The sequence below is a fragment of the Athene noctua genome, chromosome 27 (assembly GCF_965140245.1).
Source record: "Athene noctua chromosome 27, bAthNoc1.hap1.1, whole genome shotgun sequence".
In the NCBI taxonomy this organism is placed as follows: Eukaryota; Metazoa; Chordata; class Aves; order Strigiformes; family Strigidae; genus Athene; species Athene noctua.
Window position 1 is genome coordinate 5,964,803 of NC_134063.1, and position 27,682 is coordinate 5,992,484.

The following is a 27,682-nucleotide window of genomic DNA, read 5'->3' on the forward strand; positions in this document are numbered from 1 at the left end:
GCAGAGCTCAGACTAGAAAGCCTTGCTATTAAGCAGAATAGGGAAAAGTCGTGTCTAATGAAAAGAGCACAGCGTATTTTGAGTGGATCGTTCTCAGAATATCTGTCCCTCATCCCTGTAATTGCTTGTGTTGAGCAGGTTCAGGCTGTGCCAGACGTAAATGGACGGTGTAACAAACAAGTGTAGCATGAATCAAAGCAGGGAACAGCCATTCTGTCTATTCCCGGGGTTTTTTCACAAAGGAATTAATTTATGTTGCTGAGCTGTTTATCGCTGAAAACTTTGTTGTTTGTCCTACGTTATATATTGTGATGAGTCAGATTTCCCATGAATATTGGTAGCTTTCTGCTCGCATGTATTTGCTCCTGCCACAATAATTTCGGGGAATTCACTCTTAACAGGATTTTTTTTATTCCGTTTCCTGTTTTGCTTTTCAAAAGAATAAACTAGCAGCCCCCAAAGCAGATATGCTGCTTGTGTAATAGCAGCCATCGCCTCTCTCCTATGCTTGTTCCAGACTGCTGTCAGTAGGACCTCACGGCACTAGTCCTTCCTTTTCCTAAGAGCATTTCTTTCTCCGAACCAGTTGGGAACACATTCTTGTGGTGTTATGACCAGGGCAAGCAATCATCTTGCTGCCGTTTAAGAAGTATTTCCCCAGAGCACAAAGCATGTGCTCGCTTGCCTTTTTTTAAAGCAACTTTCTGTACGGTCCTTAGTCAGAGGATTCTCAGATGAACAGCCAGCTCTCTGCTCATCAATTACATGGTTGGTTAACGATCTTGGGATGGAGACTGAGCCTGAGTTTCTTCATCTTAAAACCCCTCGTGTGTGTAGCCCTGAGCAGCATCGTGGTGGATGGGCTATTCAAAATAGTCACAATCACTTGATTTTGGTTTCTGTTATTTAGGGAGGGACAGAGTGATTAGCATTCAAAACGTGGAAATGACAAATTAAAGAACTATCAGCAGTTATCTGGAGTTCCTAAGAGCCATGTGCTGCGCAGTGCGAGTGAATCCCGTGACATATTGTCAGGACACCGTCGCTTTGAACTGATTACTCTGCTTTTGAGAATTGCTGGGACGCCCCCAGATGACATTCTGCAAAAGCCTCACATCTGCATTCCTGACTCCCTTGTTTTTCAGCTTGCACTGTACCCCCTGCGCAGGGCCCTGCCCGAAGGTCTGCGACTACGGGAAGGAGAAAACGATCGATTCGGTGACGTCGGCGCAGGAGCTCCGGGGCTGCACAGTGGTTAATGGAAGCTTAGTTATAAATATCCGTGGAGGAAGTAAGTTCTGAGTAAGGGGGTAGAGAGCCCTGGATGTTAGCTCAGTGAATATGACACCACCCGTGAGCTGGGGCATTTCTCTTTTGCTTTGACAACTTTGAGTCTTAGAGAGATGCAGATAAAGAACCACAAAGCAAAGGCTCTTGTGATGTTCATTTGGGGTTTTTGCTCACTGTTTTTTGTAAGGTCTCATGAATTAATGTAAAAGAGTTCTATTTAATATGTTGGGGTTCCACAGTGTTTTTCTCTGTGATATCAGAAAACTAAACCCAATATTTTCCTCTCCACAGATAATATAGCAGCTGAACTAGAAGCGAATCTTGGCTTGATAGAAGAAATCTCAGGTTACCTAAAAATTCGTCGGTCCTACGCCTTGGTTTCTCTTTCTTTTTTTCGTAAACTACATCTGATCAGAGGAGAAACCCTAGAAGCTGGGTGAGTTCTTTCAAAAGATACTTTATTTTAATGCTGTCAAGTGTGAGGAGTGCCAGTGCTATCAGGGTGATTCGTATTGGTAAACAATTCCCATTTTTAAACCTTCCTCTGCCCATGGCTTGTGGCCTACCAGGGAAGATAGTTGCATTCATTTTTCTTTGTTGTCTGGATTAGTGCATGAGGAAAAAAGAGTTTTCAGTGGATCCCCTCCCAATCCACATTTTCATCTCTGCTTTCAGGAATTATTCCTTTTATGCCTTGGACAACCAGAATCTTCGCCAACTCTGGGACTGGAGTAAGCACAACCTCACTATTGCACGAGGCAAACTCTTCTTCCACTATAATCCCAAACTGTGTTTGTCAGAAATCCACAAGATGGAGGAGATCTCTGGGACTAAGGGACGTCAGGAAAGGAACGACATAGCCCTGAAGACGAACGGCGATCAAGCCTCATGTAAGAAAGTCTCAGGATGCAGCAAGACTTACAGTTTCCCTTTCCCTCTGCCTTGCCAACCTCATACTCATTTCTCTCAGCCTAAGCCTATGATGTTTTTCCAGGGACTGTCCTTGTCCTTTTGGTAAAGCCCCACACACGTGACTTGCCACTTGCTTGTGCGCTGTGGCCACACTGTCAATATGTCATGAGTAAAAGTACTTACGGGTTCAGCGTCTGGCCAGGAGCCTACTCTGCCAACTTTGGTCTTCAGAAGTTTGCTCTTTGTGTGCTCAGCTGTGAGTTTTGCCAGGTTGAGTGTATTGTTGTGTCTTTTTGAAGAGTTTAGCACAACGTAACCTCAGTCCAGACTGGCACTTTGTGTTACTGCTGAGTACCTGATTAATAGTCATAATCTTCTTTTCCCATGTCATGAGGCGACAGCATGCACACAGAGTAAACATAGTAGAGAAACGGGATTTCCACCCATCTCTAGAGCCACGTGAGGGGATTGCTGTGACAACAGTCAGAGAAATTTTTCCAACAGTTTTTGTTATGCTTCTCAGAGGGTTTTAAGCTAACAGCTTTCTCCAGGAACAATGATAAGATGATGCCTGTGTCAGCACGGCTGAGGAGCAAACACCCGGTGTTGCTTTATGCTCTAACTGAAGTCATCCACTGAAGATGTAGTTTTGCAGACACTTATTTTGGCAGCAATACTGCCATAAGCACATCCCTTGGGCAACCCCCAACCCTGCTGGCTGTTCCCATCCTGTGCCACACGCAGTCCCCATTCCCTGTTGATGCTGGTAAAACTCTTCACGGGGCTGCGTGGTGAGCCAGACTGGTGAATGTGGGGTAGAAAACAGCAAACCATTTCTCCTTTGTTGTTCTTGGGTTGTGTCATCTCTCTGCTCTGATTTATTGTCTAGCCCCACAAAGTTCTATGTGCACACAGGAACAGGAGCACACACAGGTTGACACATCAGGCACTTAAGCAGGTTTTTGCCACCAAAACTCCCAGCATTAATTAAACTATGATTTCAGTCCCTTGCATTTCAGTTCCTTGCTCTTTTCACAGCTTGCAGTGCAGGTTAGATCATCCCACGGCTGCAACTGCATTTGGCGACAGCACTGCTTCAACAGTCCCTTCCCCAGTTCTGCCCTTGTTACGCTGATGTAGCTATTTGTGAACAGACTTTAAAAATGAAGATCTTTCAGCTGAATCAGTTTCCTGATCTGGTTTGCCACATATCAACACATGCAGCCGTGCCAGCACAGTGGGGAGACAGGAACGTAATGACTGCCTACCTAAAAACTGGCAGTACCAGTGAAAAAAAACTACATAGAGCCATACCCTCAGGGATATCACAGCTCTACCTGCACAGAGTGAAGGAGGGACCAGGAATTAGCTGCCTATACAGGTCATCTCCCATGAGATACTAACAAGCTCTTCCCACATTTGGGGATGAGACTGGATTTGGGGCTCAAACCCAGCTCTGTCATGTGGTTGTGTGCAACTCCCAGACTGGCTGGGTGTTTTGTTTAGAGGCAGCTGGAGGAAACGGGTTGCATTTCTCTTTGTCAGCTTTAACTCTGCTCTGCTGAGCTGTTCTCTGCACACACGCCCCCCTCCCCACCTCAAACCACAGGTTGCCAGTGTTTTTGGCTTTTTGTTTGTTTTAAAGTTGCCAGTCTAATTTTCACATTGGCAGCATCCTGTTTACCAAAAAAAAAAAAAGTAAAAAAAAAAAAAAAAGCAGCCTTGTTTGTTCTGGATGTGGTGCCAGTGAAATGAATGTTCTTCTTCCCTTGTGCAGCTACTGCAGGAATGGCAAATCCAATCAGAGCTACACGGTTTGTCCTTCTTGGGCTGCTCGGACATACCGTATTGTAACGTGTCCCTTGGGCCTCAAAACTCCACCCTCCTGCATCTGTTTGTTGTCCTTCCCCCCTGTCTGCAAAGGGACCACGCTACTCCCAGGCAAGGCTGGGAATTCATGCACTTAGTTTTTTGTAGCCTTTGCCTTCTGTGCAAGCTATACGACTGGGTTCAGCTGTGTAGATCATCATGAGATTTAAAATACGTTGCCTTTAGATTTCCCGCTTATTAGAATTTGGTTTAGCTCTTCTACGGGGATTTTCATAAAATCATAGAGAAATTTAAGCTGGGAGGTACCTTAGGAGATCATCTCACCAACCCTTGGCTTAAGGCAGGAATAGCATTGAAGAGGGTCTTAATGAGCAGCTCTTCTCACTGCCGACATTTTCATATTTATCTGTGGAGAAAGTAAACTTCTAAAATAATTTAAAACATCTATTTTTTAGCATTAACAAAATTAACGTCACTTCTCTTTTGTTACAGGCGAAAATGAATTGCTGAAATTTTCTTCCATTAGAACATCTCATGACAAGATCCTGTTGAAGTGGGAGCCGTACTGGCCTCCCGATTTCCGTGATCTCCTGGGATTTATGCTTTTTTACAAAGAAGCGTAAGTGATCCGCTGTTAGGTTACAGAATAATAGCCATGCTGGGCTTCCACAAATGGCAGTTGGCACTGAAGAGTAGATATTAAACCTGCTGTAGGCATAACAATTTAGTGATTGGCTGGCTCCTACACTTAAGTTTCTGGTGAAACCCTTATATAAAAGTGTTCATTAAGATCCCTGACTTACCTGAGTTGTGTACAGTCAAAATTCCTCATTTTAAGAGCAATCCAAACATGAGTTGTTCCAGATATTCCAAACGTACATACTCCAACCATGGAGTTCATCATCTCCCCCCTCTATCCATGGGGTGTTGAGGTTTTTATTCCCTTTGAGGTGGGGAATGTTCTTTTAGGATCAAGGTTACCAAGCTGATTTTTATAAAATTATAAATTATAAAATTATAAATTATAAAATTATAAATTATAAAATTATAAATTTTTTAAAGCTGAAAATAATGAGCGTGGATTTAGTTGTTGGGATCATCTGTGGAACAGTAAATGATTATGATGCTGTTTAAGGAAACCAGGTTGCAAAGCTCCTGTGCTTCATTTTCAGAATAAATACAATGAGATAATTAAACTTTCTGCAAAGGGTAAAGGTTTATAACTTTCAGTGATGTCTTTAGAAGTGTTGTTTTTAAAAGCTTGAGTTAGGATTCTGTTAATTTGAGGCTTTTCTACTTTTTCTAAAGTCCATACCAAAATGTGACGGAGTTTGATGGCCAAGACGCTTGTGGGTCAAATAGTTGGACAGTTGTGGATGTTGACCCACCCCCACGGTCAAATGAGCCCAAAGCCCAGGCCCAGCCAGGCTGGCTTCTGAGGGGCTTGAAGCCATGGACCCAGTATGCTGTGTTTGTTAAAACTCTGGTCACCTTCTCAGATGAACGAAGAACATACGGAGCAAAAAGTGAAATCATCTACGTCCAGACCAACGCTACTGGTCAGTATGATTTAATTAATGGTGCCTTGCAAGTGAAAAAGAAAAACAGACCTAAAATAGTCTTCTGCTTGGTAGTTGTGATAGTCCCATATCCATGAAACTTTGCACTGCCGTTGCTGCTTTGCCTTGGTAGGAAGGTATTCCTAAACAAATGGAAGAATCTGTGCTTCCCTGCACGGGGACGTGGTGCCAACACGTGCTGCTTCCCTCAGGCTCGTGTGGCCTGTGTGCAGGGAGAGCTTGTGTGCACCCTGGTGTGTCCTGCCCCCGGGTCGCTGGGTGTCAGCGGACCCACTACGGAGAGCACCGTTTATTCCCGTGGAAATGGAAACCTGCCTGTGTTTCTCCCTCGTTCTGTCAAGCTCTCGCAGAGCAGTGGAAGTGACCTCTGTCTCCTTTCCCACCCCTGCAGTTCCATCTGTCCCGTTGGATCCGATATCTGTTTCCAACTCTTCATCCCAAATCATTCTGAAGTGGAAGCCACCCTCAGAGCCCAACGGAAACATCACGCACTACCTGGTGTTCTGGCAGCAGCAGGCAGAAGACAGTGAGCTTTATGAACTTGATTACTGCTTAAAAGGTGAGTTCTCCCCCCGTGCCACTCTTTCAAGCTTTCTCAGAATTGTCTTGAGATTTTTCACCCACTTTGGGGGTGCTCTGGATGCCTAATTTTGCTGGTTTTAAGACTGTTGTTCAAGAAACAGCTGTGTTCTCCCACTGTTCAGTTACATGCTACTGCCAAGTTATGTGCAGAAGCTGTCCAAAAACATATTTTTACAAAGTAATCAGATATTTTTTCCTTTGGAGATCTCCCTTCTACACTTACTCCTTTTAAACTGAGTAACAAGTTTAGTAACAGCCGTGGACATAGTAAGGGAAAATATCTGTGCTTCTAGAGATCAGTGGCCAAGTTAATTTTTGAAGACATGAAGAAATTCCCATTTGTTTTGGAATTCTTTTAGAACGGAATTTCACTGAGGACTCCCAAAATCTCACCTGCTGCCTTGTGTTACCTAAACTGAGATGAACTGGGGAAGAACTCTGGCTTACAGCAGCATCTGAGCTCCATTTCAAAACCAGCACAGTTCTGAATCAAAGGCCTGTCATAAAAGAGGGGAAAGCTGCTCAATCCTGGATGTGAAAGCTCAGGATGCCCAAATGTGCTGTGAATCTTGTGTACACTACTTTTGCATCTTTGTAGGATCAAACATCAAGCATGAGTGATACTAAAATTGTTTTGTCCGCAGGATTAAAACTGCCCTCAAGGACCTGGTCTCCTCCTTTTGAATCCGAAGACCCTCAGAAGTATAATCAAAGTGAAAGTGAGGATGTCAGCGGAGAATGTTGCTCCTGTCCTAAAACAGACTCTCAGATACAAAAGGAGCTGGAGGAGTCTGCTTTCCGCAAGACATTTGAGAACTATCTTCACAATGAGGTTTTTGTCCCCAGGTACGAATATCAAACGGTATTGTGCAGGTGATCGGGGTAGGGAAATGTAAGCGATTATTGAACAAAAATACTGGGCTGGATGTGGTCATACTGCCAGTCTCTGGGCTGCCATGAGACTCTCTAGTCCAGCTGAATGTCGGTGTGGGAGCTGAGCACCTACACCTGAGTTACTACAGATTTGGAAGATCCTGCTCTTATTTCCTGCCTCTGGATTCTCCTCAGCTCGAGAATGAAGTGAGAATCCTTAACAAATAGCTAAATGCCTGCAGCTCATTTAAACGTGGGTGATGCCAAAACCAGCTATTTTTTTTCTCTCCTCAAATTTTGTGGTCTAGCTTTTCATGCAGTTGAAAAGAAAGGAAAAGGGAAGTTTACCATGCCACAGCCTTGTCCTTTAGCGCGGTATTTGCGGTCTTCCTTACACTTAGTCTGGGAAATACCTCCAATACCATGAGGAATGCAACTGCTGTGGGTGGTGAATGTCCTGTTTTGAATGGCACACACAGTGTCACATTAAGTGGTGTTGAATGTCTTCACACTTCATATGCAACTTACAGAGGAAGCTCTGGGAATCAGGTTAGAGTCTGTAATGATTTACCCTCTTCACTGTCAGGCGTTTTGTGCTCTAAATTTATTCTCTGCTTACTGCCCTTAGCTAATAAACATTTCCTTTCAGCTGCTTGACAAAAGCTACGTTACTGCACTGAACATTTTTTATTACTGAGACACTCGACAGTCTCTCTTCTCCGTGAGCCTGGTTTGATGCCTGCAATTGTCACCTGGAAGCTTGTGCAGAGTCACTCCTTTTGCTTTTTTCTTTGCTGTTAGTGCTGATCAGAACAGGTTTCAGTCTGCAAGATGATGCCAGGACACCACATATTCAAAAGCAGAGGAGAACCAAGCCATGTACAAAAGCCAAACTCCTCTTGATGTAGGCAGACAATTCTGACAATCTGATTTCTTTCTTTTTCTTTTCTTTTTTTTTTTTTTCTTTCAATTTTGTTGTGCAGCCAGCCCAGGATGCTTCTCAGGCCAGTTTCTGGGGTATGTATTTTAGGAAGAAACCAATCACCAAGATGTGCCACCTTGTCAGCCTGCTAAGGAAAAAAAATCTCCACTTCCCCTAGGCTAACTAATCCTTTTAATACAAGCCCCTTCTGCTGTTATAAGTCAGCAGTAAAGATACCTTCCTGCTGGCATGTGTCCTGCTTGTCTTTTCTGACAGGCTTCAGGCTGTGGCAACATAAGTTAGAATTAGTTTCCCTGTGAATACTGTGCCTGTTGCCTGCTCATAGGGCAGCCTGTCCAGAGCCTGGCAACTGAACGTGAAGTGTGTTTTACTTCAGGTGCTTTTTGCGTGGCTCCTGGTACTTTCTTGACCTCTCTCCAGGCCCTGTGAGGACTCCCCTCGAGATAAGAAACCTTCTGCCAGTCACGGGGAGGAATCCCACAGATGAGGCTGGCCGGGAATATGAGATGGCAGGGGTGCAGAAGACAGAGCTGTTGGGAAGTTCCTCCCCTGATGTCTTGTCTCCTTGTTTTCCATGTGCAGTTTTTCTCCTCCTGCCCTGTTCCCAGCTGTCGGATCCCTGGGCAGTGTCTGGTGTGTACGAGGCTCTGCTGCGGATCTGCCTTAGTCCAGGCCTGATCTCAGCTGACTTGCTGGGAAACCCCTCTGGAAATCACAGAAGCTGTTCCTTCCCCATGTGCACCGTTGATTAGCTGCTCTAGGAGATACTATCTCAAGTCTTGTGGGTTCATTTGCTCTGGCACTGGCAAGGCAAACGAGAAGTTTCTAAATGCTTCTTGCCATACCCACCTTCCCAGTCAGAGCTAGCAGGTATCTTTACACCACGTGCTTTGTAACCTCCCTTTGTAGCTGAACAAAGTGGCCATCAGAAGCTGATGCTTTGTTTCTTCTTTCCTGTGTTATTTGCTCTTAGATTGGAACGAGTTTTGCACAGATTGGAGCACATAGGTGATTGCACGCTGGAACAGGTTGCCCAGGGAGGTTGCGGAGTCTCCATCCTTGGGGATACTCAGAACCTGACTGGACGTGGTCCTGAGCAGCCTGCTCTAGCTGCCTCTGCTTTCAGCAGGGGGGTGGATTAGACAATCTCCAGAGGTGCCTTCCAGCCTCAACCGCTCCATCATTCTGTGGAAAGCGTGGAAAGATTTTCAAAAGTAATAAAAGTCCTGAGAGGCAGAGGGGAACTAAATGGCTGCTATTCAGGATGTAATATCATGTATACTCTCCACTATCAGTACTGCAGAAGAAGCAGTCTCACTCTTCTCTCTGTGTCTATCCTCTCTCTTTCTGTGTCACACACACTTGTGCCATTACAAATAGTGGGTTACAGAGTGAACAAGATCTGGGAAATGGCTCACATGAAAAGTAATTTTTTTTTTTCTGGGTTTCCCACTTGAATCCAATTAATTGTACAGACAAAATACATAAATGCTTTTGCCAGCACAAGGGGGAAGACAAACCAGCTGTTCCTCTGCTAGTTTCAGGTGTGTGGAAAAAACTTGGCTTCAGCTAGCTAATGCATTTTTGAAGTCCCCCGACATGGGCTGTATTGCATGTGATAAGTTGTCACTTCCCTCCTTCTGTGAACCGAGAGCCACCACACACTGACAGTCCCTGACAGCAGGAGCAGAAGGAACCTGAATCTGAGTATTTCACAGGGAAGGTCATTGGAGCTACTTGAAATGGCTATAACGAGAATTCCACTAGAACGACTATGGGAAAACACCAGATGTTTGAAAACACAGAGAATTTGGCAAGAAAATTGCTGCAAATCCAGGATAATAAATACGAGAAGATTGGGGTTTACAGCTTCAAATGTTTTTCTTGCTTTCTATTACTTAAGTAGAAAGAAGTTGTTCTTGCATTTTACTCTGTGTTGCATCAGTGGTCAAATTACTGTTTTACTTGTGAAAAACAAAATTCTCTTAAACACGAGGAACAGCTGAATCCACAGTTTGTAAACAGTAGCATGTAGCTTTACTTTTAAGTCCAAACAAGGTTCTGGTTGACCATGAAGAATCCTTCCAAAGGAGGGAGGTGGCTTGACCCAGACCCGGGTCTCTAAACTCTGCCCCATTGTTAGGGGACACCGTTCAGAACAATGCACAAACTGAGACAACAGCAGCTCCAGAATGAGTTAATTAGTAATTAGAGAAAGAGAAGACTAAAAACTGGAATGTGCTTTGCTGAAACCTGCCGTTTGGCATCCCGTTTTTTCATCAGGTGGATGAATATTCTTATGTTGTTGTGTACATCCCGATGTTTAGTTTCAGGCAATTTTAAAATCAGCTTTCCAGCTGGTTGCGTTTGCCATTGGAGGAGAAATAACACCAGACAAAAGATCTGATCTGCACGATCCCCCGTTGTAGTTGGCCAATCATTTGCCTGGTAGGCAGAGGGTGGCAGTGGAAAGTTCAGTTCAGCAGCAAAGATTTGCTTCAACAGCTTGTTACATTTTTAGAGACTGGAGACGCCTCTCAAGTGTGAGTTCAGTTCAGGTCACTCTTTGTACCCTTTAATAGCTGCACACACATGCACACACACACACAAAAAAAAATATCATCATCCCCTTAAAATACATGGTCCAGTTTTCAAATGGCATTAATTCCTTTTGTGTAACTAAATACTATTACTGATTCACCACACTGGTTAGTTCCCAACTTGGAATTCCTTGTGGCAAATGTGTGGCAGGATATAAAGTGTTAGAATGAGGAGTCTTGTTTTGGTTCTTGTTCCTTTTTTTTTTTTTTGCCCCCCAAGAAAATGAAATTTATGAACGGCTCTTAATTCTGTTGAATTTATTCTGTTAATTTACTGACAAAATCTGACATTGAAGTTGGCTCGTAGCACTCAACTTGCAAACAGGGGAGTTGACAGGATCACACTGCCAGTTCTGTTTTCACAACTGCAAAAAAATTGATTTTCAGACTGAAGTGCAATAATTTGAGAGGCGAGATTTGGTTAACAAAACTCCACAGCTAATACGTAATCTGAATCTGTGAGTTTTAAATGCGTCCGTTGGGAAGAACGTAATGGATTTGGTCTCTCAGAAAAATGATCTATTCATCTCGATTCGGGCATAGGGTTCGGAGTGGCAGATGTCTTCCAGCGAGCTGTGAAACTGGTCTTAGGCTTTAGAAATGCAAGTTTATGACACTTGGAATATGTGGCACATCTAAGGTCATCAGGCCTGGGGGCTGTGGTGTGACCTCATTTGCTCGAAGCTCGAATGTGTAGGAGATGAACTCCAAAGCATTGCAACACTGTACAAGGCATCCGTGAGGCAACCTAGTAAAGTTGTATTCAGCTGAGAGGATCTAGAAGAGCTTGAATTCTCAAGCAAACACTTTAGACTTGGATATTTTTAATTTATTTTTTTTTTTTTTTTCCTGCATGAAGTTGTGCACAGAGGGAATCTCAGGGATACTGATTTTTTAAAAGCTATGTGCGTTATAGGGGGTAAAACATTGCTTGGGGTTTTTTTTAAATTAAAAAAAAGTCCTGAATTTCTTGAATTTCTTCATTACATTGCAAATGTGAGGCTTGAATTTGAGTTTTCAGAGGCACTCTGAGCCCTCCCATTTTAACTCTTCCGATGAATGTGTTTACACTGAATATAACAAATAACACTGCAACCTGTGTTGTTTATTAGGCCATCAAGAAAACGAAGAGACCTTGGCTCTGTGGCAAATGCCACTGTGGTGATACCCACCATCGCATCCTCTCCAAACAATTCTGCAACAGCGTCTGAGAACGCAGAGGAACAGAAACCTTTTGAAAAAGTCAAGTCTAAGGAGTCTTTGGTTATCTCAGGCCTGCGGCATTTCACCGGGTATCGCATTGAGCTCCACGCCTGTAACCATGATGCTCAGGAGTCCCGATGCAGTGTGGCAGCTTATGTCAGTGCCAGGACCATGCCAGAAGGTAATTATCTTCCTGAGCTTTGCTTTGGGTTGAGGACTGTTTTTCAAAATCCTGCTTTTCCTGTGGGAGCCAGCTGAAGTACAGAAACGTTGTGTAGGACTGGTGCTATGTTTTGTGTCCTGATAGGAAAGGATGATGGATGAAGTATTGGCAGTTTTGAGTTTTGCCCGAGACATGAAATAAAACATATTATTAATCATAAACTTGGTTCTAGCTAAGGCTGATGACATCGTCGGTCCAGTTACCCATGAACTGGTTGAAAAAAACACTGTGCATTTGAAGTGGCAAGAACCAAAGGAGCCAAATGGTCTTATTGTGCTGTACGAAGTGAATTACGGACGTCTCGGGGAGACAGAGGTGAGAATTTCTCCTTGTCCCTTAACGTGGCACATTTGGAGAAGTAGCTCCACCTGGGAGTCTGGGACTGTTCAGTCTTTAATAGTCCTTGTGCAGATGGTGTTCTGTCCTCTTTGATTTCCTTGTGCATGAACCAGTGTGACCAAAAAAAACTGGGACGACATCGAGAAATAAAAATCTGCCTCTAAGCTGCCTGTTTGCCAGATAACCTTATCTAATTTACCAGCGTTCTGCAGGGTTGGGGTTTTTTTTTTTAGGAATTCTATTTCACAGAACGATGGAAACCGTACGTCTAAATATAAGTTGCTTAGAGAAATTAAGAAAGCATTAAGCAGGCAGAGAGCTTGTGGGTGCAGAATGCCCGTGCCGTGGGGGTAGGAGGGTTTGCCAACCCCGGTCAGATTTCAGGGCTGAGCTCTAGTACAGCAAATGGCACATGCTCTCTGTAATCTGAACTGCTAAACTGTAAAATGCAAATCCAGGACAAAGCACTATATTGGAAAAGACCTGAGCGTGTGAAAGACCTATTTGTGTACATTTGCCAGACGAGGAGGCGAGGTAGAAATCCTGGTGTGCTGTTACAGAGCTCTGGGTCCCTGCAGAGGCAGTGTAAGGCAGCTTTCCTCTTCCCCTCTCCTGCAGGAAGCACACTACTGCGTTTCCCGTAAGCATTTTGCCAGCGAGCAGGGCTGTAAACTCCGTGGACTGCAGCCTGGAAACTACAGTGTCCGTATACGAGCTACGTCACTGGCTGGAAATGGCTCATGGACAGAACCTACCTATTTTTACGTGGCTGATTATTGTGAGTTCATTTTATTGTTAACATTTCATTCCCAGGTTATTTTTTGGAGGATGGAGGTTTAGCAAGCAGTGCCCAGAGAACCGTTGGGAGCCATAAAATACTTTCAAAAAACCTGAAATTATTTAGAAATGCGTGGCTTTGCTTCGTGAGTTCTTATTCTGTGCAGCCTCACATTCTGTATCTGAAATAGCTTCTAGTTTCATGTTTGTTCCAGTTTATTCAAGGGGGAGATTTTATTGAGGAAGGCTTGGATTTTGGACCTGTATAATATCTCCAATTCCCTCCCAATTCTCTCTTTTCTCTCTTAGTGAACGCTCAGCCTAATATTGCTGTTATAATTGTTCCGATTATTTTTGCCATAATAATTGCTGGAATTATTGGAGCTGCTTATGTGCTTGTGAAGAAGAGGTGAGTGCAATTTTATGTTGTTTTCACCAGAACAAGCAAAACTTACATCCAAAGTTTTTATTTATTTGTTGGGAGTAAGTCTGTGTTTATTTTCTAATTTAGATAATGATTGCAACATTAATTTAGTTTAGGAAATATTTTGTCCCTCTGGAAATTGGGACAGTTTGTATTTGCCTGCATGCTGGGGGAATTAATCAAACTGCCTTCAGTTCTAATGTGTCAGAGCCTGTAAATGTGCTGAAGAATTTGTGTCTCTCTCTTCCAGACAAACCGAAGGACCAACTGGACCCCTCTACGCATCCTCTAACCCTGAATATCTCAGCGCCAGTGATGGTGAGAGCAGTGAGGGCTTTCTTCCCTGACTTATTTCTTGTGTAGTCATTCAGACAGCGCAGCAGTTTGGGATTGGCGTCGTCTTTATGGAGTTTTCTAGTGGTTTTTTTATTTTTAATTCATCCCCATGGCATCCTGTGGCAGCACTAAACAAGGCTGCTACAGAAATGTCTTTCGAAAGACACTTGCTCAATTCAGAAACGTTTCCCTCTGCTCAACAGTCTATGTCCCCGATGAATGGGAGGTTCCACGAGACAAGATCACTCTCCTCCGTGAGCTGGGACAGGGCTCCTTCGGCATGGTGTACGAAGGGATTGCCAAGGACATAGTGAAGGGGGAGCCAGAGACTCGAGTAGCTGTGAAAACTGTGAACGAATCAGCCAGCCTCCGCGAGCGCATCGAGTTCTTAAACGAAGCTTCTGTGATGAAAGGGTTCAGCTGCCATCATGTGGTAAGCCTCGCTGGGTGCCCCGCCTGATTAGCAAGTCCCATCACAGAACTAAGAGTTCTGTAGCGCTTTCGGAGCTGGATGTTCAGCTTGCAAAAGCAGCTTGTCTGCAGAGGCAGTTGATCAAAAAGAGCTGGGATCTTCCGATGGCATATTTCATAAAATGCACCTGCATCATTTCACCTTTGCTCTTTCAAAACTCAGCATGACGAGGCTTTGCGGTGCTGTTCTGAGCTCTTTCCCTGGGCGCCTTGCTGCAACCCCCTCTTTTCACAGCTGGGCTCTGCCCAGTGTGTTCGGACACAACCTTGAGGGAATTTCTCACTTATTTTCCAGGTTCGCCTCCTCGGGGTGGTCTCAAAAGGGCAACCTACTCTGGTGGTCATGGAGTTAATGGCACATGGAGATTTGAAAAGTTACCTTCGCTCTTTGAGACCTGATGCTGAGGTAAAGACGGGGCAGAGGGAGTCTGTTGTGCAACAGAGTAACTTGATGCGGTTTTTAATACTTCTTTATTCATTTCTTGTAGAATAACCCTGGTCGTCCACCACCAACACTGAGAGAAATGATTCAGATGGCTGCAGAGATCGCTGATGGCATGGCCTATCTGAATGCCAAAAAATTTGTTCACAGAGATCTTGCGGCTCGTAACTGTATGGTTGCAGAAGACTTCACTGTAAAAATTGGAGGTATGTAGTGTGGGATCAGAAGATAATTCTGTGGGTCGTATTTGTTGTAAAGGCAAATGTATGAAACCCAAGACCAATGTGGCCAATGCAGGTGATTTTCACTTTTTTTCACCTTTGGAAATGCCCCAACACGGAGACGTTGGTGGTGGGGAAGGAGCAAAAAACTCTTTTTCTTCCCTGTGAAAGAACTGTAGGGGCTTTAGTAAGAAGATCATCTCCTTTAGAGCCAGAGCAGCTTTTCTCACCTTCTCAATTCTCAAACCTCTATCCACAAAGTTTAATGTCTTTCCAGCCTGAGGGTTATCTCACTGTTCTTTGCTTTCGTGAGAATCATGATAAAGAAAGTGTTCGGTACAACAAACCAAAAGTTCATAATCCTATCAGTAGGTCGGGTGCCTTTTAAAAGTCAGTTATCTTCCACAAGAACCAGTTTTTAACCCAAACCCTTTTAGAAATAGTAAATACAACATTTAAAAATAAACCCAAACCCCACAGCGCGGTGGTTTTTCAGACCTCTTTGGACTTAAAGCCAAGGCAGTGGGGTTTCAGGGGAAAGAGAGCTCTGTTTTACTTAAAGGGAATGAATAGAAATAATGTTTAGAATAGAAGCTGTCACTAAAAATTTTTACTCTGGAGTCTCTATCACGGCTCCGTAGAAAAAAAAATACAGGCAAAAGGAAGATGTTTTGAATGTTAATCACAAGGTGACGGATGACTGCAGGCTGGGCCACAGGAGGCTTGCTGGGTGTATGAAAACAGCCTGACGTCGAAGGAAGGAAACATTCGTCTGGAGTTGTTGCACGGTAAAAGTAACGTGGAGGGAGAGACATTTAACACATTCCCAATTGCTTTTCTCAGACTTCGGCATGACCAGAGATATCTATGAGACCGATTATTACCGTAAAGGAGGCAAGGGCCTGCTGCCTGTGAGGTGGATGGCACCCGAGTCATTAAAGGATGGTGTTTTCACTGCTTATTCCGACGTGTGGTGAGTTGTATTCTGTAATCCCAGGTGGATCCCAGCTCAGGAGCTCACTATTTTAACACATGTAGTTTAAATTGTGAGTCGCTTACAGAGAAAACAATCCCATCGTTTTGAAACCCTCTTCTTAAAAATACAGTCGTGTTCTTCGAATGTATTTTCCACAATAAGTCTATCGCTTGTAGATCTCCAGGATGTTTTGGGTTTTTTTTCTCACTTGGGAGTCTTCTCTCTTTCTTAGGTCATTTGGTGTTGTCCTCTGGGAAATCAGCAGTTTAGCAGAGCAGCCGTACCAGGGACTCTCCAACGAGCAGGTGCTAAAGTTTGTCATGGATGGAGGATACCTGGATCAGCCAGACAACTGCCCAGAGAGGCTGTAAGTAGTAAAGCAGGCGGCAGTCGACCAAGCTGCACTCCTTAGCTAAAGTGTGGCCAACAAATGTACCCCCACATGTGGCACCTCTTAACCCCTTCTCTGTTGGGGAGGAACAAAACAGATTTTTGTGAGCCACCTCTCACAGAAATTCAACCGATGGGTCCTTAGTGATCCAGGAATTACAGCCCTGAGCCAGCCTGTTTGGCTAGGAGGGAAATTAAACCCACCTGGACCTTACATTGTGAGTACAGACTCAAGAGAAGGAAGTACAAAGCACTGGAAAAGCTTAAAATACAAATAAGCACTGTATCAGTTGCCCAGACAAAATGTTTTTCCTCCACTCCGGACTAGTGGATGGCAGTTGGCTTATGTCACGTGGCAAAGCCTGGTCACGGTCTGCACCCACGTGGTTACAGAGGCTGGAGAGCGGCTTGTTAATCCCAGGTCTGCTGAGGTTTTCTGTCATTCATCTCCATATTACGTAAATAGTCTTGAGAATTACAACTTTTTACTACTGATTTTCAGAAATCCAATTTATGGCTAATGAGGAGAGAGAGGCAGGAGAAGGCTGTGCTGAGCCAAGAGGCTGTTTGTCATGGCCGAGGCCTTTTCATTTCTGTTGCAGACTCATTAAAGCACAAAGCCAGGCTGCCAGCAGGGTTAGGGAGGGAAGAGGGCAGTGAAAAACACCTCGCAGAGATTCCAAACTGCAGCCAGACCTTCTCCTGCGCTGGGGTTAAGTGTTATTCTCCACAGCTGCTCGTGACTGCCTGGAGCTTACTGTGTCCCCAGCTCTGCCAGCACGGCTGCGTACCCAGATGCTCCCTGAGCTGCTTCTGTCAGATTAATTAAAAAAATCCCGTTTAACCTGAGCTAGGGCCTTGTGGTGGGTGTCAGGAGCTGCTGCTGAAGCAGCGTGCAGCAGTGAGGGGAAGGAGCCCTGCCTGGCAGAGGGAACACAGATGGTAACTCACTGGTTCTGGTTCTTACCCCAGCCCACTTCTGGCCAAAACAGCACTTCCAGAGTCAAAAAATAAACCTGTTTTGTGAGTATCCTTATGAAAAAAGCTGTCCTGGATATTTGTCTCTCGTGGCCAGTTACAGACTCTAGTTTGAAACTTTATTTGTGCTTTTAAGTTCTTCCTCCACAGTGTCTGATAACATATGACCTCTTGCCGCAGCCTTTCTTTTGGGTGGGATGTTTACAGGACCTCTGTCCTCTGCACAGCCTCCTATTTTCCTTGAAGTTTTAGGAGCTTTGTTATCTTTCAGGCTGAGTTAAAATTAAAATTGAATCAATTAAAAAATTGTGACTTGGCTATAAGCACACACAGAGTATGTGAACTGCAGCCCCGTTTCCTTCGGAAGCCAAGTTAAGAACAATTGAAGGAATTGGAAGGAATTTTTGATCTAGACAGAAATAGAGAAAAAAAAAAAAAAAAAGGAGTGTCAGGATCTACAGGCAAATACAGAGACTGGAAAGAGAACAAACAACTCGGAGTGTCACAGGAGTGGGTGGTGGGTGGTCTGACGTGGGTACCGGTCCCGCTCTGTGCCAGCCCAGCCTACGTGAGATTGTTTCTTCCTACCCCTGACTCTTGTTTGTCCTGCTCTAGGCACAGCCTGATGCAGATGTGTTGGCAGTACAACCCCAAAATGCGCCCCACCTTCATCGAGATCATCGAGATGCTGAAGGAGGACTTGCACCCCAGCTTCCACGAGGTCTCGTTCTTCTACAGTGAGGAGAACAAACCTCTGGAAACGGAGGAGTACGAGATGGACTTTGAGAACATGGAGAGCATTCCCCTCGATCCTTCCTCCTACTCGCAGAGGGACAAAGTCCTGGGGCGGGACAACGGACCCTCCATGGCTCTCAAGGGGAACTACGAAGAGCACATACCTTACACTCACATGAACGGTGGCAAGAAAAACGGGCGGATTCTCTCCATGCCCAGGTCAAGTCCTTCCTAACGCTTCCTGTTTGGCCCAAGGGTTGTGTCTGCTTTTTCCCCCTCCACAAATCTCAGGACTCTTGTTATTGCTGCCACAGTGTATGACACACATCTACAAACTCTTCAGATTTTTAATCATCTTGCGATTAATTCTTTTTTTTTTTTTTTTTTTATTGCCAAGTTGACTGGTTGTCAGTGGACTTATCTGTGAACATAAATGGAAGAGGTTTCCATGGCTGCTGTCCCTTCTGTAACCATGGTTTCAAAACAGGAAGCGACCGTGTAAGTTGAACTTGAAGGAGGAGCATCCACGTTTGCCAACAAAAGACGTGAAATTTGCTGGTATCTGAGCTACAGCGTTAACGGTGCGGAACAAAACTTCTGCAGGACAAAAGCATTTCCAGTAGAATTCCAGGCTTTCAGGCATACTCTTCACTACAGCTGAAGGATTCAACACATCGGTCGGACACGCCAGATCCTCAGATTGACCAATAGCTGCTGCTTTCATACTTTTTAAATGGGTTAAATCCCAGGGGTGCGTGCGTGTGTGTGTATGTGCGTGTGTGCAGTATATATATGTGGGGTGTATATGTATAGGAAAATATACACTTCTGGTTTTTTGTACATAAGTTTTGTATGTTCTCACAGAAGCTTTCCTCTTCTTGGAAGTGTGTACTTCTCTTTTTTTTTTTTTCCCCATTTCCCTGGAGTGACCGAATCCTAAACAGATTATTTTTATACTATGGACTCTTGGGAGTAGGTTTTCTCTCATTAACAAATGAGGAAAATGTGCTGGGAGCCAAAGGAGCAGAAATCTGAGATTTGTGGGTACTTTCAAGACCAAACGAAGTAGGAGTCCCCTGACCTGAGATACAGAGTTTTCTGTCCTTACAGCATTGAGTATATATATTGTTTGTTGTAACATATTTAAAAATGTCTTTAGTTTAAATTTTAACTTCATATAAATTATTGACTGTTGATGATCCTTTCGGAGGAGGGGAGAATTTGGGGGATTGTTTGGTCTTAAAGTGGTCCAAAGATTTCAGAATGAACTAATTTTAGCCGATTACCCTTTTAGGAGCTATGAAGCACATGTTAAGTTTATACTTGACAAGGCTTTGTAATACACTTTCATGATTTATACAACGCAGTCAGCCGGCTCCAGTCGAAGCCCTGAGATAAAGTAGTTGGGACTTCACTTGGTTTGTGGGGCTGAAGGACGCCAGAACATCCCAGCCCCGAGTCCTGCTACTCCTTGGCCCCCGCATCCCTTGCTTTGCCAGCAAGAGAGGACGAGCAAGAACTCCAACCGAAAAAAAAAGAGACGCTAAAGCCGATCTAAAGGGGGGAGAGCACAAGGCTCTTGGCTCTGCACGTGAAGCAGAAGCTGAATGTGACTGTGGTTAGCTACCTGCTGCCTGTCTGCTGCTGCTCAGGCGTCCGGCCTCGTGCTGCCTCCAGGCCGTCGGTGTTTTCCCGAGATACCCACCCTGTGTCCCACAGACTGCCCAGGACGCCTGCGTTAGCCACTGCTTTCAGCTCTTCGGGATGTCAGCTTTTGTCTTCTGAACCGTGCTTTGTTTCGCTGCTGTTTGCATAAAAAGACAGAGCTGATGAACGTTAAGATGTTAGAAAATAATTGTGAAACTAAACGTGTCTCGTAGTGATGAGGGAGTGTGCTGGCAGGGAGAAGTGCTAAAGCAAGAAGTGGAGGTGATCCATGTTGCCAGGCCCTTGTCACGCAGAAGGTGGTTTTAGAAGGAGAGAGAGATGCTCAGTCCTCCGCTTCTGGAGAAGGCCAAGAGCCAGTTCGTGCTCTGCCGGGAGAAATCCGGGTTCTCCTGCCTCAGTGAGAGTGGGGACACCGAGCTGCTCGGGGGCTTTTTATTCCAGCCCAGGCAGTGCAGCCGATTTCTCCCTGAATCTGAAACAAAAGGGGCTGGAGGCCGTAGGGAAGAGCCTCCCCAAGCCCCCTCCCCTCAGCCACGCTGCAGCCAAACCCCCCGGTGCAGCACCACGGGGGGACGAGGGACTCTGCCCCAGCATGAGCTGTCGGGCTCGGGGCGGGTTGGATCCGCTCGGTCCGGACAAAGGGGGAGGGTCCAGGTCGCTCACGAAGTTAGAGATGGAAAATGTAGAGTCCAGACATGGGTAAGAACCTTCGATTTCAAAAGGCCTCGTTTACATTTCTTCTGCTTTACGCAGTAGTAACTGTTTAGCAGCTCTATACTACACTGCAGGAAAGAAGACATATTCTCACACTTTTCTAAGGAAGAGAAGTTTTTCTTATTAGAATTTTTTATTTATTTTAATATATAAAACACTGTAAAAAAAAAAAACAGCAAACAATTTGTTTTCTTAAACACACAGAACGTGTAAATTTGTATCCGTAAAAATCTTGGCAGGTGGATGCGGTGGGATTATTTTTGTCCTGTTCTGGTGCAGTCTACCTCAGTGCTTTCTTAAGGATATTTTTACTACTACGCACCTCTAAACCTGTTTAAATATTCTGGTCTGGACCTATTGTGGATCAGGGAAAATCAATATCAGCTGATTCCAATACTAGGGACCATTCACCGAAGGGAATGGGTAGGAGAATGGCTCGTCACTGTTTATCACTGATCTGAGCTGTAGTGACCAAAGGAACCAATTTATGAATTTGGATCTGATATTCTCATATCATCCTCTTAGTTCTGTTGTGATTTAAAAAAAAAAAAAAAAAAAAAAAAAAAGGAACAAGAGAGCCATTTAAATGTTTGGACTTTAGTGAACTAATGACCTAAAAGGAGTAGACTGCTTCCTTCTGGAGCAGCACTTGCCGGCGTGGAGCAGGGACTGTGACCAGCCCTTGTTGTTGGAGTTGGATTTGGGGTATCTTGGTCACTGCCCTCGCTGCACACAGGTAACCCAGTGTCCTGCTGGTTGGATGTGACCTCCCAAAATAAACCTTTCCCAGCACGGCCTTGTTTCGATAACGCTTTTTAAGTTGCAGTGATCATAACTGTGGGAATGGCAGATCTTTTCTACCAACGAACGTTGGAACCTTGTATTGGGTCTGGCTTTTAAACCGAGTTGATATTGGTTGGCCCTGTGAGTACACACGATTTGCAACACTCAGATCACTGAACAAGGGAGAACGTGTTTTGCTTTGGGGACAGGCAGTCCGTTCACATGGCTCGTTGTCATCTTCACTCCGCACCGCACGGAGCCGCTGTTCATACCCAGTAGTGTGCATCAAGGCGATTCCAGTCATCCTCCCCCCATTGTGCCAAGGGTGAGGAAAGGCGTTAAGGTACTAGTGGCTAGGATATCTTTTTTCCCCTTGTTAAAAACAACAAAAAAAAAACAAAAAAAAAACAAAAAAACCCCACACAACAAAAAAGTAACACTAGCGGTTGCCACTCGTGGCTGTTAAAGATCACACACGCTCGTGTGATACAATTAGGAAGGAGAAATGAACCTCACCTGTAAAGCCCAGCTCTCACTTGTGGCAAATCCTTTACTCCCCGCCCGCAGCTGACACTTTGGTCTCTGGTGTTGGAAGATCCTCGCCCCGGGGATGCTGAAATCCCTCACCTGCATCTCCCCAACGCCCGTTCAGAGCCACCGGGGTCGCGGACGAGTGGAGATGGCACGTGCTGGATGAAACCTCTGTGCAGGGTGTTGCAAAGGCCTCCTGCCCGGGAGGGGTGCGTGTCCCTTCGTCGGGGGAGCTCCAGCATAATCCCCGTCGGGGTGAGGAAACAGCAGCAGGAGCACGAGCACTCGCTGCTGCCCGTGAGGAGGAGGCAGGCGATGGCGCAGGGCAGCAGGGAGCACGGCTGGAGGAGCGCAGCCAGCACCGGGAAGCTCTTCCTTCCTTTTCCTGAGGCAGTAGTTGCTGGAGGGTTGGATCCTGCCCTTAGCGGGCAGAGAACTTCCCACTCACAGCCCAGGGCAGCTGGGCAGACTCCGACCTGTTCCGGAGCTGCTGTAGCCTCCTGTGCACGGTCTGGGGACAGGGAGGGTTCAGCAACGACCCGCAGCTTCGCCGTCTCTAAAGCTGGTGGAGCGGGAGGGGCACACAACAGCTGTCTGGGCTCTGCTGTGCTTTCACTGAGCCAATATTTGAAGCGTGTGAGACTGGAGAGGTTTCTCAGAAACGTTTGCACGTTAAAATCAATTGCCACTTCCTGAACGCCTCTTGCAAATGTGGTACTTCTCTTGCAGTACAGCGCAGCATCGCAGAGCTTGGGCTGCTAGGTTAGAAACGTGTCTTGCTTGGCTGCTTGTAAATACTCTTATTGTGTTGTAAAATAGAAGAGCTAATCATAAACCGTGCCAGCACTGGCTTGGGAAAGGTGGTAGGAACTAGACCACGCTGCAAGGAGGATATTTTCTGTTGATCGTGAAGCAGCTGCGTTGGTATGGAAGAGGCTGCTCTTAGGTTGCTAAAGGGTACTCTTAATTTATGGGTAGCGTATCTCTTTTTCTCCTAAATTTGTATTATAGTGATGGGACACTTCGCTTAATTTTAGTATGTTGCGTATAATGTTGGTCTCTCTTCGGAAAAACCTCAGTCTCTTACTGTGTTACTGACCTAAGGATGATGAAGGCAAATGGGAAAAAGACAGGAGCAAAAAGGGTGCTGTGGGGGTTCTTCGTGAGCCTCTGCTTTAGGGGAGGGAGGGAGGGAGCAATCCAGTTCCCTCTTCACGTCGCTGTGACACGAAGCTGGACCCCAAGGTATTCTGGGCCCTTCACTGCCAGCGGTGATTCCCGATACCGAGACTGGAACTTTGTTTTACAAGTCAGAAAGTAAAATATCTTCGTGCCATAAAAACCTTACTCTCAAGGCTGTGTTAGGTGCTCCCGTGATCCACTGTGAGATCGGTTCAGAGCCTGGAGTGAGCAAGAAACTGCAGATCATCCCTGTGATCCTCTCGCCGTGTCCCCGCCTCCCTCGAAGCTGCCCCCCGCCGTGGGAAGGCTCCTGGGAACCCCTTTCCCCGACGATGCCCCTCGTAGTTTCCTGTGCACGTGGTCCAGGGAGAGGAGCTGTTGAATGGATTTGGAATCAATAGTTTCTTCAGAAATACGTGACATTCAGAATAAGATTAGTTTGGTATTTGTATGAGCTTCATTGAATTTGGCCTTTTTATTACCTTCTGCTTGGCTCTGTGTTAACTCTGCTTGGATTCTGTCTGTGAGCGTTGGTGTAAGAGCATTAACATGTTCAACCTGTCCTGTCGTGGCTTGGCCTTGTCACGAGCGTCGCAAGAGTGAAGCCAATCGTACGATTGACTTTTGGAGGAACCCGACTCTTCAAAAGCAATTCTAAAGCTCCCGTTTCTAGCAAATCTGCTGTCGTTAAATGTGTATTTCTTTTTACAATGAAATTGCTTGTCCTTCTCTAAAGTAAGCACTTATTCTTGCAGTTTCAGCAAATTAACAATGCAAGCTATAAGGGGGACAGGTAGAGAAATGACTTTTTAAATATTGTATAATAAAGTTAGTATTAACTCCCACGGCGTCGTTATTTTTTTGCCAACAGATTTGCCATCGGTAAGAAATTCTCTTTTCTAGTAGTTGCTTTGTTCTGAGTCCAGTGTTCCAACTGCTGGTCCTAAATAGCAGCTTTTTCTCAGTCCAGAATGTCCCTGTAGGAGCAGGGTCTCACCAGCTGGGAGGAACTGGGGCAGTTCTGGCAGCTGAAGAGGAACCATCAGCAGAGTTTAAAGGTGGGCACAGACGTGCTCGCTTAGCCGAGTCCCAGCATCACCAGTAAAGCTCGAGCTCAGGACTAATTGCCTGAGAGATGCGAGCTGAACTTGACACCAAAACTCCCGCTAATCCAGATTCTCCCAGCAGCATCCAGTTTCCAAATGCTTCTCCTATAATCAAGCCCCATGAAAACGGAGGGAGAATTTTAGAAAGGCCACTCCTAAATCCGAAAAGATAGAACGCTATTTAAAAAGGAAAAGTACCACCTTCTCCTTCAGTTTGGGAAATGATTTTATTCCCGGAGCATCAACACAGCGGTTTGTGTTTGAGGACCTGCCCGGATGGGGGTACTGGACATTGGCTTTATCAAACACAGCCAGAAGCAAATGCTTTCTGCTTGCCCTTAAATAAACTAGACTCAGTTACAGGTTAGGTGCTGTTCTGTGAAGTCTTTTTTTTCTTTTTTTCCTGTTTAATCTTGCTGCTCCCACCTTTCTCTCTGCATATCTAAGGTTCCAGAATGCAAATAGTATTGCAGATACCTCTTGTTTGAAATAAAGGATCAAGTGTGCCATGATTTTTTTTTTTTAAGGAAGAAAAAAAAAGAAAAACTTTCCCCCTCGATTTATTTTTTCAATGTTTTCGTATATAAGAGCCAAGCAGTGACATGTACAGAAAATATCTTTGAATATTAAGAAAGAAAAAAAAAAAAAATCTTGCTGTGTGTCAGAATATTGAACAATTAACTGTTTATATTAAATTTCTGAATAAATTATCCAAGAATAACTGTTCATTTTGTGTCTGCTGTCTGTGCAGCGACTGGAAGCTGCTTTACCGCAGAGAAAGCACTAAATTCGTATCTTGGAATAAGCAATACTTTCAGTTGCAAAATGAATGGTGTTAAGAAAAAAAATAAAAAATTAAAAAAAAAAAAACACCGATCTGCCAATTACAGGCTTGTGGTCTGCAGCCAGTTGAACTCCTCTGCCTGATGGCTTGGCTGTGTCCTCACCGTGGGGTTCTCGGCAGCCTGATGCCGTCGGGTAAACGTTGGTAAAGGGATTTTTTTTCTCCCTGAACCAGCGAGAGCTGCTTCTCTGTACTGTAATTCTGTTATTTCCACATGCATGGACCCAGGCTTCCCTCCCTGTAGGCAGGTTTTTTTTTTTTAATTTAAAAGTCTGAGGCTGTGTTTCATCCCTGTCCTGCCGCTGAGTAACCAGGCTTGCAGCGGGAGCCCTCTCGCCGCTCTGGAAGTGTAAAATCTTTCTCACTTAAATCTTAAGTTTCTTTCACCAGAGGCGAGATTTCCTTCCTGATCAGCTGCACCACCGAGGTGGGGACTCGCTGTTGCTATTTTTCTGCTCGCTGTATTTATCTGCTCGGTTAAGATATCCTGCTTCCCTTCCAGTCAGCAAAATCCCCGCGTTGCCTTCTTGCTCGTAGCCTCGGGATGGCCACCGCCCGCGTGAGCCCGAGCTGCTGCCAACACGGGCTCCTGGCGGGGGCTGACAGCGGGGCGGGAGGGTGCAGCTGGGGGAATTCATAACTTTATTGCTTTAATATTTCCTTCCCCACGGCTCTGTCCAGGTGCAGCACGACTTGCCCAGCCCCGCGGCCGACAGCCCGGCTGTAGCCCTGAGCTCCTCGCGCCTCGGCCGTGGCCATCGGCTTTTCCCACCCGACCCGAACGTGCGGTTTGGGGCTGCCCTGGACCCACGTGGAGCACTGCTCTCCACCTTGCCCCTCGCCAGGAGCCAGGGATATCGGCTGACACACACACAATTAATTATTATAAAAGCGAGTAGCACGATTTTCCTTTTGCAAAAAGTGCCTCTTTCTCGAAGGGGTCGAGGTGAATCCTCAGTGCTCTCCTCATCCCCATCCCTGACAAATTCCCCAACTTTCCCCAGCCCAGGGCTGGGCTGGGAGCGAGGAGGTGTTGCTGGTGGAACAGAAAGCGTGCGGTGCTGATGCCATCTAGTGCCTCTGAACGTGGGACTGGCCAAGGCAAGGGGAGCTGGCCCGGCTCTGCCCACCACCCCACGCCTGGGCCGGGCACCCGAGGAGCCCCGCTGGCCCTCGGCCCTTTCCTGAGCCCAGCCAGAGTTGAGGAGATGATGAGATACAAACCGGTATTTTAAGATGTTTTGGAGTTGCCTCTTCTGGCACAGACTTGTTCTCTGGGGATCCTAAAATGTAAAATTAATCAAAGCCACAAACTTGAACTTGCTGTCACGGGAGGTTTGCTGCCTGCTGGGCTCTCTGGGATGCTGGGGGGAGGCTGTGGCAGCTCGGTGCCGTTACCCCTCATCGCTCTCCCTGGCAGCCCGCGCCGCTCCCCTTCGGTGACCCCCAAACCGTGTCAGGCTGGGGCAGGAGGAGCAGATCTCATCCTCATTCAGGCTGGGAACAACGCACCAACCCATCAGCTGGAGCAGCTGGTATTTAGGAGCAGCCCTGATCTCTGATACTAATCAAGCTCTTGTGGACTTCAGAGAAATTAAACTGTAATTCCTCTTTGCTCTTGTGGTTTCCTGGAGCACGGGGTAATTGCTATTCCAAGTGCTGCCAAGGCTGCGGTCTCTGAGTAATTGGAGTGTGAGCGGATCTTGTTCCGATTAGGGCTTGGCTGGGGCTGGCGTGTGCTCGGGGCAGTGGGATGAGGAGCCTGTGCTGGGGCTTGTTGGGAAGGAGCAAACGGCTGTGCTGAAAAACCTGAGCCCGGGCCGTGCCGGGGCTCTGCCTGCCGGACCACACGTGGCCAGGGCAGGGCAGGGCCATCACCCCGCTCACCTGCCCGGGTGACTGTGGCCGGCACAGGCGGTTCTGTGCTTTGCTATCGCTTCACCCCGGGTAAGGCTGAGACCCGCAGGGCTTCGGAGGCCTCTGCTGCTGCCCAAGGTCAACCCCCGGCAGCAAAGACAAGGGACTCGCTAGCAGGAGCCCTGTGCGAGGCCCCGCTGCCCCTGCAGGAGCCTGATGGCCGATGGTGCAACGAGCCTGCGGGCTCGGCCCGTGAGTGCCAGGCTCCCGCCGCACACCCCGGGCGGTTTTTCTCTGAACGGAACAGGAAGCAGTTTGCGGCAGTTGCTGTCCTTGCAGCCATCGCTGGTTCAGTGGCTCTCCAGGCCCCTGCATCGGGCACTTCGGGGTGCAAACCCCCCCACACACCCCCCGGGCGATTCTGCTGGAGCATCCCAGAGCCCCAACCCCTCCCCGGGTGGGAACAAGCGTCGGGGCAGCCCCGGGGCTGCTGTCGAAGGACCTGCAGCATGGGAGAGGCAGGTTTGTTTGTGCCATCGGAAAGGGGAAGCGGTGAGATGGTTGAGCCAGAGGCCCCCGTGAGCAAATCAGCCGCACGGCTGCTGCTTCCCCGATGAGCCTCCGCTTCTCGCTTTGCTCCAGCAGCTGGAGAAGCAGCCGGGGCTGTCAGGTGCGAGCGTGCACGGGGAACCCACCAGAGATGCCTCCAGCCCTCAGGGTAAGTCGCTCTCCACACAAGCTCCATCCCCTGACAACAGGGTTGTCGCTCATCTTCCTCAGGGCCTTGGGAGGAAGCAGCTTGAAGCCAAAAGTCCAAGGTACTGGGTTTTGTTCAGCATCCCCCCTGCATGTGCTTGAAGGCAACACGTGGG

General features: G+C 46.3%; 1 protein-coding gene across 1 annotated transcript in view; it reads left to right on the plus strand.

The window, feature by feature from the left end:
* Positions 1–23,848, plus strand: part of INSR (insulin receptor) — a 56,375-nt gene extending 32,527 nt beyond the window's left edge. The window contains exons 4-21 of the mRNA XM_074927988.1: positions 1,146–1,291; positions 1,582–1,726; positions 1,966–2,180; positions 4,525–4,651; positions 5,341–5,591; positions 6,004–6,171; positions 6,839–7,040; positions 11,723–11,994; positions 12,209–12,351; positions 12,994–13,153; positions 13,462–13,561; positions 13,827–13,894; positions 14,116–14,345; positions 14,679–14,789; positions 14,872–15,031; positions 15,890–16,019; positions 16,255–16,389; positions 18,006–23,848. Coding sequence (XP_074784089.1) covers positions 1,146–1,291; positions 1,582–1,726; positions 1,966–2,180; positions 4,525–4,651; positions 5,341–5,591; positions 6,004–6,171; positions 6,839–7,040; positions 11,723–11,994; positions 12,209–12,351; positions 12,994–13,153; positions 13,462–13,561; positions 13,827–13,894; positions 14,116–14,345; positions 14,679–14,789; positions 14,872–15,031; positions 15,890–16,019; positions 16,255–16,389; positions 18,006–18,360 — 3,118 coding nt within the window. The 3' untranslated portion in view covers positions 18,361–23,848. The remainder of the gene's footprint in view (positions 1–1,145; positions 1,292–1,581; positions 1,727–1,965; positions 2,181–4,524; positions 4,652–5,340; positions 5,592–6,003; positions 6,172–6,838; positions 7,041–11,722; positions 11,995–12,208; positions 12,352–12,993; positions 13,154–13,461; positions 13,562–13,826; positions 13,895–14,115; positions 14,346–14,678; positions 14,790–14,871; positions 15,032–15,889; positions 16,020–16,254; positions 16,390–18,005) is intronic.
* The last annotated feature ends 3,834 nt before the right edge of the window (positions 23,849–27,682 follow it).